Here is an 11,251-nt window from a genome sequence, read left to right as displayed (position 1 = left end):
GTCAACCAAATTTAATCTAATAAATAAATAGATAGAATCCTTTGCAAAAAAGATCTGAAGACCCTAACCCTGAAAAGACCAAATTTTACAATCAAGTACAGTAAAACATACAAATTAAATACTGTTGCAAGCTTGGCTTTTGATAATTATGGATCCATTGACAAAGGGGAGGATTAAGTGTCTTAACAATGGTATATATCCCCTTGACAAATGTCAAATGTCAGGGAATGGTTTCGTTCAAGAAGAGCCATAGGGGTGCCAGCTCTATGCTCTGGGAGATTTGTGGGCAGTGCCTGGGAAGGGTGGCATTTCAAGGAAATGTGATGTCACTTCTACAGGACACTCTAGGAATCCCCCAATCATTATGCCGTTTGCCATAGAGATTGGGGAAACACCTAGACCAGCATGCAAGATATGATGGTACTTCTGGGTGGAGGAGCAATGGATGTGACATCACTTCTGGGTGACGCTCTAGGAGTCCCCCAATCTTTATGATCTTTGCCACTGAGATTGGGGGAAATTCCTAGAGTATCATCATCAATGCCATCTGCCATTTTTTTTCCTCCTGCTCTTTGAATTATCAAGGGCCAGGGACTGAGAACAGGGGGGACAGGAGATTGTTCACTGCCACCAGACAAATGGTAAGTCTAGGAAGAGGTGAACTTCCCACCAAGCTGGAAAGAAGTGTATGTATTTGTAAAAGAAAGTATACGTTTAGGTGATGGAGAGTTGTGGGCAAAAGATCTATCAGAGGTAAGAGGTGGCTAAGTCCCTTGAGGTGCAGGGTCTCTCTACTTGGGGATCTGACATGGGGAGAAGATCAGCTGAACTGTAGGAATGCCTCTTTCCCTCCGCCTCTAACCTACCTCAGGCTGCGGTCACACGGAACAGAAGCCACACAAGTGAGACGGAAAACAAGCGGAGTTTCCGGGCGCGATCTCACCAGCCCATCTGGGAAGCGTAGCACTCCCGTGGCTCAACCGAGGCTTCCAGCCGAAACTGCGTGGCAAAAAACTAGTACCTCGGAGGTACTAGTTTCCGGAAACTGCGGGGCAAGGGCGTGCGTCTGATCGCGTTTCCGGTGGCATCCGGCGCCCGCTCATGTCCCCTTGCAAATAAGGTGGGGTTTTTTTGTCCAAGTCTCTGTGGATGCGCACGCGCACCCAACGGAGCATGCGCATTTGTCATGTACACACAAAAACAAAACAGTTTGCCGCGGCGCGCGCTACTTCGTTGCGCGCCGGTTTGTCCTGTGATCGGCACCTCTCCCTTGCCATGGAACCTCCACGGTACCTCCACAGGACCTCCACAGGAGGTCTGATCACGTAACTGCGCAGTAGTTTGCCCCAGGGCAAACAGCCACGCTTCTCCCCCGCAGTTTCCTGCCCGTGTGACCGGGGCCTCATATTTGCAAATAAAGCAAGAACAAGATAGGCCCAATGAAAACAACAACAGAACACCACTGGTGATCATGAACAGCTCTCAGTTCAAACCAGTTCAACGCATCCTTAACTACCTACAACCTATCCTGGACAATGATACTCCTCTCTCACAGGCATCAGGAAGAAAACCTTTTCTCACCCACAACCTCCTAACCTTAAACGATTTCTCACCCACAGCAAGACCCATCCTAACATGGACATGGACTCTGGGACGGTGGCCTGCAACAAACCAAGAGGCCAACTCTGTCCCCATATTCACTCCGACAGCACTGTTACTGGACCTAACGACATCAGCCATGCCATCTCAGGGTCATTCACCTGTTCATCTTCCAGTGTTATATATGCCATCAGATTTCAGCTATGCCCTTCCATTCTCTACATCAGACAAACAGTTCAGTCCCTATGCAAAAGAATAAATGGACACAAATCCAACATTAAAAACTGCAGCACTCAAAAATCAGTGGGAGAGCATTTTAATCTTCCAGGTCATTCCATCGGTGACCGAAAAGTAGCAGTCCTCAAACAAGGAAACTTCAAAGGGAGATGACAATGGGAGATTGCTGAACTTGGGTTCATCCACAAGAACAATGTCTCCCCCAGGGCTGAATAGGGACATGGGGTTCTTATCTCACTACAGAAGCTAATTTCCTGACCCCAAGCATTTCACCTCCGCTGATTACAATAGGCATCATACCTTTTTATCTTTCACCTCTCATCGGTTTCCTGTAGATGTTAAATAGCACAGGAGACAAGATAAGGAACCCTGTCTGACGAAGGGAGCTTTGACTCTTGAAACCTTATACCCTGAAAATTGAATTGGTCTCTAGGGTGCTACTGGGCTTGATTGGGGGCGGGGGAGTCCATGGTTCAGTGGTAGAGCCTCTGCCTGGCATGCAGAAGGTCCCAGGTTCGATTTCCAGCATCTCCAGTTAGAAGATCTGGCAGTAGGTGATGTGAAGGTCCTGTGCCTGAGACCCTGGAGAGCCACTGCCAGTCTGAGTAGACAATACTGACTTTAATGGACCGATTGTCTGAGTCAGTATAAAGCAGCTTTGTGTGTATGTCCATGTGTAATCTAACTGTTCTACTGCACACCAGCACAGCTACCCTCTGGAACTATAAAAACACCCTAAGTCTCCAGTGTTGTTTCTTCCGAAGGGAACCATCCCAGGCAATGCTCCCTCTAAGCTGTGGAGTCTTGTGAGCAACAATTCTCCTTTGTGAGCTACTGGCATTAAAGTTGTGAGCAGGCGATTTTGGCTCCTGCATAAGTCAGTTTGCTCTGGAGCCATCCTTCCTGAGCTAAGACAGAAATGTGTGATCCGGAGGCTAAAAAACTGTGAGCTAGCTCACACTAACTCAGCTTAGAGGGAACACTGATCCCAGGTAAACCCAGAGTTTGGGTCTTCTCAGATAATTGGGCCATGAGTGATGATTATCTATCTGTCTGTCTGTCTATATGTCTGTCTATCGTCTATCTATTTATCATCTGTCTGTCTGTCTGTCTGTCTGTCTGTCTTTCTGCATCATCTGTTCAGACAGCAAAACCTGCAATGTGTATACCAATTAAGAATTCCGCCCACTATTGGGTGCACAGCTTCATGTCAAGATCAGTCTTTAATTCGTCAGAGTTTCTCTGTTACCACCTGCAAAAATCTTTCTGCTTGGATCTCGAATTATTATTTCAAGGAGACCCAGGCTTTTATCGGACAAATTATCCTCGCAGAAGGGAAAGTCTTGACCTGTAAAAGCAAAGGGGGGGGGGATTTAAACAATTTTTGCATCAACTTTATTGTGGGAAGATAGATTCAGGGGGGCGGCCGTGACGGCCTGAGGCCATAGAACAAAGTCTGATTCCAGTGGCACCTTTAAGACCGACAAAGCTTAATTCTGAGTATAACCTTTCATATGCATGCACAAGTCTTCCGATATTGCGGGAAGGTGTCAATATGGAGTGCGGTTCAATCAAGGAGCCCCCTCACCTCTGTGTTGGGGGCAGCCTTGCTGGGAAACCAAATGTAAATAACTAAATAAACCAGGTGTTTGAACTGTTCTCAGTGCAACTCTCCTTCCGGGATTTCTCTTTGTTTCCTTCTAAGCTGATCTAGCTGTCAGTGTTTTCAAGCCAGGCGTAGACATTTGCTTGACCTGTAGTTTTGTATCGACAGTCACAGCCTTCCTGGACCTGATTTCCAGTCCACGCTTCCAGCACCTTGGACAGAGCCTCTGGCTTCTGACCTGGGCTCCCCTGGACTCTGCCTTCGGACTGTCGACTTGCCGGCAACCTCAGCTGCTCCTGACTTCACTTCCTGTTCTTCCCAATAATCGTCAACCTGCCTGAACTGCTTACCAGGTCTTGGTAATGACCTGCAGGTACGTTTGCTTTTTTTTGCCTCTTGTCTGCCCCGTCTCTGATCCCTCTCCTGCGGGGATTTGAGCTTCACCCTCGGCACGCTTGGCTCTCACGAACACTAATGCTGACAGATCGAGGCGGGCAGCTGCGTTGGTCTGAAGCAATAGAACAAAGGTAAGAGTCCGATGGCACCTTTAAGACCAACAGAGTTCTATTCAAGCCTTTGTGTGCCTGCACACTTTGTCAGACGATGAAATGGAATTACACATCTATTTTGCATGCTAATTTAACAAGCCACCTATATATACAACTATGATCTGCGATTCCATTTCATCGTCTGATGAAGTGTGCAGGCAGATGAAAGCTCACATCTTGAATAAAACTTTGTTGGCCTTAAAAGGTGCCATGGGACTCTAACTTTGTACCAATGCTGACAGTGGGCCTGGTTTCCCCATGGTACGTACGTACGTATGTGCTGTCAAGTAGAAACCCACTTCTGGTGACACCAGCAAATGGCTTGCAAGCCAAGTGAGAAGCAGAGGTGGTTGGCCACGGCCTTCCTCTGCAGAGTCATCCTTGCAGGTCTTCCTTCCAAGCACTGACCCTGCTTAGCTTCTGACTTACGTTGACCCCAGCAAGGGACTTGCAAGATGAGTGAGAAGCAGAGGTGGTTTGCTATTGCCTTCCTCTGCAGAGTCTTCCTTGGTGGTCCCCCATACAAGAACCAACCCTGCTTAGCTGCCGAGGTCTGGTGAGATCAGGCTATACCAAGCTGCCTTCCCTCCCTGCAGCATGGTAGGAAACATAATTTCCCCATCATTTCATACAAGAGTCAAAGAACATCAGTAAGGGATGATAATTCTAGTCAGACCCAGGGCCATCGATAGGTGAAGGACACCAGACCATCAGACCTGGTAGTCTGTCAGCTGTCTGCAAGTCGGGACTCACCGCTCTCGTCACAGAGAGGAATCGGTCGTAGCTGATCAGCACAATGTTGAAGACTGAAGTGGTGCACAGCAGGTAATCCATCACCAGCCAGAGCTTGCAAAAGCTTCTCCCAAAGGTCCATTTCCCGGTTAGGACGTAGGGTACATACAGCGGAATGCAAAAGGCCCCTGAAATCAGAGAAGTCGATTTAGGTTTTCAAGCATTCTCTGCTGCATCCAACATAGACTGGGCATAGTGCGAGGTGTACACATGGATCTGCCTTATACCAATTCTTGGTCTATCCAGATCAGTATCAGGGCAGGTGCCAGCATAACTTAAAAAAAATATTATTTACTCAGGGGAAATATGGGATACAAAAGGAAAAAGGGGGTTGAGGGGCAAATATAAATTCATCAGGTTTGTCAAATAACATGAGTTGTTACGTACAAAAGGTAAGATCAGATGTATTACCAAATGTGTTACATATTTCAAATATAGAAGCAGACATTAAAACATCAATACTACAGAATTTTGGGATAGATTCTCTCTTTACAGGATAAACCAGAACTTTCCTAAAGTTAGCGATCATCTATGAATGATAAAAGAAATTACATCTTTCTTTAACAGTTGAACGAGCTTCTGTACGAAAATTAAATCGTTGTGAAAATCTTAATATTGTCTGAACTGCTTATTTAAATCTAAGTGTTATTCTTACTCATTATTTAATTACTAATGGGTTACAGAATAAAGTACTGGAGCTACAATCAATATCTTCATGGGGCCAGCCGTAACTTGAGATGGGACAGCTGCCAGCACCCCACCGTTTCTGGTGGGGGCCCTACTGCCACCACTCCTGGCCCGCTCAGATGCCAACATCCATGCATTAGTGTTGGAGAGGGCCAAGCACATAGAGGGTGAAGCTCAAATCCCTGCAGGAGAGGAATCAGAGACAGGGAGAAGCAAAAAAAAAAGAAAAAGGCAAATGTACCTGCAAATCGTTACCAAGACTTAAGCACTACACTCCTACCAGATACTGTATTGTATCCGGTTCTTTACCCAGTTTCCTTGACATTCTCAGCCTCTAATGTGTCATTACTTTGCTGTTTTTATCTTGCTACCTGTTCAGTAAGCTGGGTTTTGCAGATCTAATACATGCAGAAACTCCATGTCCTGAGAGGTCTCTGAGTGACTGTAGCAGCTATGGTTTCTGGCGCAGCTGCCACAGAGAGCCCTGCTTCCCACCCCTGTCCACCTTTTTGCTCAGTTATCCACCACCAGTGCCCAGTTTCTTCTAGCATCAGCAGAGAGGAGCAAGAAGCAGCAGCTTCCTCAGTGCGACAAGAAGAAGGCATGGAATTCACTGCCACAGGAGGTGGTGGCGGCTACAAGCATGGACGGCTTCAAAAGGGAAGTAGATAAGCATATGGAGCAGAGGTCCATCAGTGGCTATTAGCCACAAGATATAGATAGGGGCTCTGGGGCAAGTGATGCTCTGTCTTCTTGGTGCTTGGGGGGGGGTCAACAGTGGGAGGGCTTCTAATGTCCTGGCCCCACTGGTGGACCTCCTGATGGCACTGGTATTTCTGGCCACTGTGTGACACAGAGTGTTGGACTGGATGGGCCTTTGGCCTGATCCAACATTGGCATCTCTTATGTTCTTATAATCCTCCCCTTTCTCAATGGATCCACAACAATCAGAACCCAAGCTTGCAACAGCACTGAATTTGTATGTCTTACTGTACTTGATTATAAAATTTGGTCTATTCAGAGTTAGGGGTTTCAGACCTTTTTTGCAAAGAATTGATGGTAGGTGAGAAAGGATATAAAGTTAACAGGAATAAAAGGAGAGAAAGAATGAGGCTCTAGATAGAATTGCTGTTTGCCGACTCTCCCCACCCCCAGTTGACTTCCGTTTTGGAGCCGTTTTGGAGCCTTTGGCAGACTATCCACTCACTATAAAACTTTTCTATACAATATGGAGATAAAGTAACCTTAAAACCTAAAACTCTTAAAAGGCTGACGTGACTATGAAACAGGAAGTCCTTGGCTTTGTGCCGGAAACCAGTTTTCATTATTTTGCTATGGCAAAAACAAGACAATCTCCCAAACTGTGGTTGAGAAGATGTTATTGATGCCTGTGAAAAGCAAGATTAACCAAAAACCGCCCCCCCCCAAAAAAAAACCAAGGAGAACGGGAGAAGGGCTTGCTTGAAACTTTTAACAGTAGTCCAAAGTCACCGTACAGAGAAAGGCAAGTGAAAATTGAAATTGCAAATACTCTATTTTTAATGGATTATCGTGCACATGTTAAAAACGGAATTATCTCACCAGGAGATAAGCAGAGATATAGGCAGAGTTGAGGGGAGCCCAGGTCAGGAGCCAGAAGCTCTGTCCAAGGTGCTGGAAGCGTGGACTGGAAATCGGGTCCAGGAAGGCCGTGATTGTCAAAATGGGAGCCATTTACCACAGAAAGGTCTATTATCTAATCAGATGCTTGGCTTATACTAGGTTCTATTCATTTACCCTGCCCTTTCCCCAAGGACTTTGTAACAAAGTGTTGGAGGAATGTGAGCTTTAACACAACTTTGTGAGACCAGGTAGGGTGAGAAAATGGATCTACCCAAAGTGCATCATAAGCAGCGAGGCTTCAGGCCTGCCTTCCCATATCCAAACCTGACAGTGGTCACTGTCTCCCACTCAGGAAGAGCCCTTTCCCAAATGTTGCTGACACAAATATAGTTTTTCCTTCCAAGAGATATGCAGTGGGAACAATGCTCCCTCTAAGCTGTGGAGTCTTGTGAGCAAGAAATTCTACTTCGTGAGCTACCGGCATTAAAGTTGTGAGCGAGCAATTTGCCTACTGCATAAATTGGTTTGCTCTGGAGCCGTCCTTCGTGAGCGAAGACAAAAATGTGTGAGCCGGAGGCTAAAAATCTGTAAGCTAGCTCACACTAACTCGGCTTAGAGGGAACACTGAGTGGGTGGTCCGGGCGATCACTTCCCTCTGTAGGTGTAAAGGACTGTCCAGTTTCCTCTGACTTACAGTGACCCTGTAGGGTTTTCACAGCAAGAGACGAACAGAGGTGGTTTGCCATTGCCTGCCTCTGCGTAGCAACCTTAGCTGCTCCTGACTTCACTTCCTGTTCTTCCCAGGGGACAGTCAGGAACTTCTGTTCTACCAAGGAGGTGAGAAATCTATCCTCCTGGTCCAGGTCCCAAGTTACTACACCTCAATGAGGAGATCATGTCACTAAGCCTATTTACTCTTCATAGAAGTAAGACCCTGTCACAGCTTCCCACCACCGGGAGCTTGTTTCCCAGGATCATCTTTCTGTGAACGAAGGGCATTCTCCCGCTCCCAAAATGCTACGACTCAAGGGCATCCAGTGAAACAGATGGGCAGTAGGTTCAGGATGGACAAAAGGAAATACTACACAGAGAGTTATTAAAATGTGGAATTCACTGCCAAAGGATGTGGTGATAGCCACAGGAATATACAGCTTTAAAAGGAGATTAGATAGATTCATGGAGGAGACATTTATCTTTGGCTACTAGCCATGGTGACTGAGGGGAACCTCCACATTCAGAGGAATGAAGCCTCTGAATCCCAGCGCCAGGAGGTGAAAACAGGAGAAGGCCTCAGCCTCTATGCCCTGTTGTTGGCCCTCCAGAGGAACTGGTTGGCCCCTGTGTGAGACAGGATGCTGGACTAGACGGACCCTCACTGGTCTGATCCAGCAGGGCTCTTCTTATGTTCCTATGAAAGCCTCATCCTCTATGTCCTGTTGTTGGCTGTCCAGAGGAACTGATTGGCCACTGTTTGAGACAGGATGCTGGACTGGATGGACCACTGGTCTGATCCATCAGGGCTCTTCTTATGTTCCTATGAAGGCCTCATCCTCTATGCCCTGTTGTTGGCTGTCCAGACTGGTTGGCCACTGTGTGAGACAGGATGCTGGACTAGATGGATCACTGGTCTGATCCAGCAGGCTTCTTCTGATGTTCTTCTGTTCTTAAAGGCAAAAGCCTATGTACATGTAAGCACCATTGAATAAATCAGGACTTCCTTCTAAGTAGACATCCCTTGGATTTTGCTGCATGTCGCCTCCCTTTGATTCTTTAAAAGCTCTGCTTCAAATAAAGAGCCACAGACCTTCCCTGGCCTCCTGCATCAATCTATTATGCATTTATATATTACATTCTGCTCTGACCACAGGGGCACATTTTCAGAGTCTGTCATAATTCATATTCAGGCAGGCATTTCCCCACTTTCTCTTTGTACCCTGCAAAGCACTGGGCGTAAGTTTAGGCTTTTATGTGCTGCAAAAGTGACAAACTGACATACCAATTTTGAAACAAGGACAAAGAGTATATATAATACATAAAACCACTGATTACAAAAATATTGAGTCAAGCAAGAAACACCAGCGCAAACGAACAGTGAAAGAACAACCCACTTTCCCTAGGTCTAAACTTGGGTGCTTCTTTAAGAGAAAGGAGAAATAATAGCCTTTTTGTTCGGGGCTTTTCTTGGGCACCTCCTCTTGAGGAAAAGACCGTCCCTTCCACTCTAACTCTCAAGTGATGCTCTTCTGGAATTTTCTGAACCAAAAAGTTCATGTGAAAGGCCCATTCCTGGTTACAATTTCTGGTTTCCTGGTTCCAGAAGATATTGGTGAGCACGCTGTCCTCTATGATCTTTGGTCTCATTGAGGAATTTCAGACAGTGGCTGCGTTCACACGGGCAATTTGATCCGTTCCCCTTGCTGTTCCCTTATGGATTTAAAGTGCATGATCAAACAGCAACATTTGTCTGTCGTGCCTGAGTCGCCTGAGTTCCATTCCCCCCACCCCTTGCCCCGTGTTTTTTTTGATACCTGATAAAGTCTGGTCCTGTTGGTCCGAGATGCTTCAAAAATGGATTTCCTGTCGTCTGGTCACTCTGTTGCGCACCCAAGCAGTCAGGCAGCTCTCACTGATCTCTTGTTTTCCAGCTGCCATTCCCCCCCCTAGTTAGCGAGGATCTCATGACTGTATATACTCACCTCTCCCCCCCCCCCAAGAGGCTGCTCAAAACCTTGTTTTCTTTTGAAAAACTCTCAAAGAAAGAGACCCCTGTTCTGCAGCTTTTTAATACTGTTTGGGAAAGGGGTAAATTGAAAAGATTAGAGGGAGGAAGGTAGTGAACTCCATATCCCAGCAGTCTCTTCACCACCCAGCCTCACCTACTGCTAGCCAGGCTCCCTGGGCCTAGCAGGCCTCTGGTGGCACAGCCCAGATCATAACAAATGGGAAAGACCTTTTGGGGCCAATTTAAGCAGACAATACTAGAGACAATGGAAAGTAAGAACATCAGAACATCAGAAGAGTCCTGCTGGATCAGACCAATGGTCTATCTAGTCCAGCATCCTGTCTCTTACTAGGGCTGCCAAGTCCCCCCGGGGGGCAGATTTCCCCCCGCTTTGGAGGCCCAATTTCCGCCCCCGCGGAATTGGGCCCCGGGGGAAACCCCACCCCCGCGTGCATGTCACAGGGAAGTGACGTCATGAGTTTTCCCCTCAAATGGCTGTGGCCCCACCCCCAGTGTGCCCGGCGTCATGACGTCACTTCCCTGTGATGTGCATGTGATGCGCGCTCTGCGCGCATGCACACGCTCCAGGAGCCACCCCAGAATCCCCCGCCGGTGAGGTAAGTCCGATTTGGCAACCCTATCTCTTACAGTGGCCAGCCAGTTCCTCTGGAGGGCCAGCAACAGGGCAAAGAGGCCAAGACTTTCATAAGAACATAAGAAGAGCCCTGCTGGATTAGACCAGTGGTCCATCTAGTCCAGCATCCTTTCTCACATAGTGGCCAAGCAGTTCTTCTGGAAGGCCAACGACAAGGCATAGAGGCCGAGGCCTTCCCTTGATGCAGCTTCCTGACTCTGGGGTTCAGAGGATTAATGCCTCCGAATGTGGAGGTTTCCCTCAGCCACCCTGGCTAGTATCCCCCATGAATCTATCTAATCCCCCCTTTCAAGCTGTTGATTCCTGTGGCCCTCATGACATCCTCTGGCAGCGAATCCCACATTTGCATCACTCTCTGTGTAAAGTAATATATAAAGTTTCTTGAATGTTTTAAGGGAAAGCAAAGATTTCCTGTGGTTCGCAGTTATCACAAGCCTCTACCTCTCCAGGACCCGAATACTTTTTATTTCGTCAATCCATCTCATGTTGGGTCTTCCTTTTTTCCTGCTGCCTTCAACTTTTCCTAGTACTGGAAATGATAATCATGCTAGGAAAAGTAGAAGGCAGCAGGAAAAAAAGGAAGACTCGCCATGAGATGGCCTGAATCTATCAAGGAAGCCACAAGGGCCCTCAGTCTGCAAGACCCGAGCAAGGCTGTTAATGACAAGACGTTTTGGAGGTCCTTAATTCATAGGATCGCCATAGGTCAGAAGTGACTTTATGGCACTTAACACACACACCCCAATCCTGGATAGATCCTACAGAATAAGAGGGACCCTGGGGTTCATCTGCATCAGGGGTAC

General features: G+C 47.1%; 1 protein-coding gene across 1 annotated transcript in view; it reads right to left on the bottom strand.

The window, feature by feature from the left end:
- HRH3 (histamine receptor H3) overlaps nt 1-11,251 on the bottom strand; it is a 49,959-nt gene that overhangs the window by 17,664 nt on the left and 21,044 nt on the right. The window contains exon 2 of the mRNA XM_015410549.1: nt 4,744-4,910. Within this exon, the coding sequence (XP_015266035.1) occupies nt 4,744-4,910 (167 nt within the window). The remainder of the gene's footprint in view (nt 1-4,743; nt 4,911-11,251) is intronic.

Source organism: Gekko japonicus, unplaced genomic scaffold, assembly GCF_001447785.1.
Source record: "Gekko japonicus isolate JY-2015 unplaced genomic scaffold, Gekko_japonicus_V1.1 scaffold3112, whole genome shotgun sequence".
NCBI classification, from domain to species: domain Eukaryota; kingdom Metazoa; phylum Chordata; class Lepidosauria; order Squamata; family Gekkonidae; genus Gekko; species Gekko japonicus.
The sequence above is the reverse complement of the archived record's forward strand: the minus strand, read 5'-3'. Positions and strand labels throughout refer to the sequence as shown.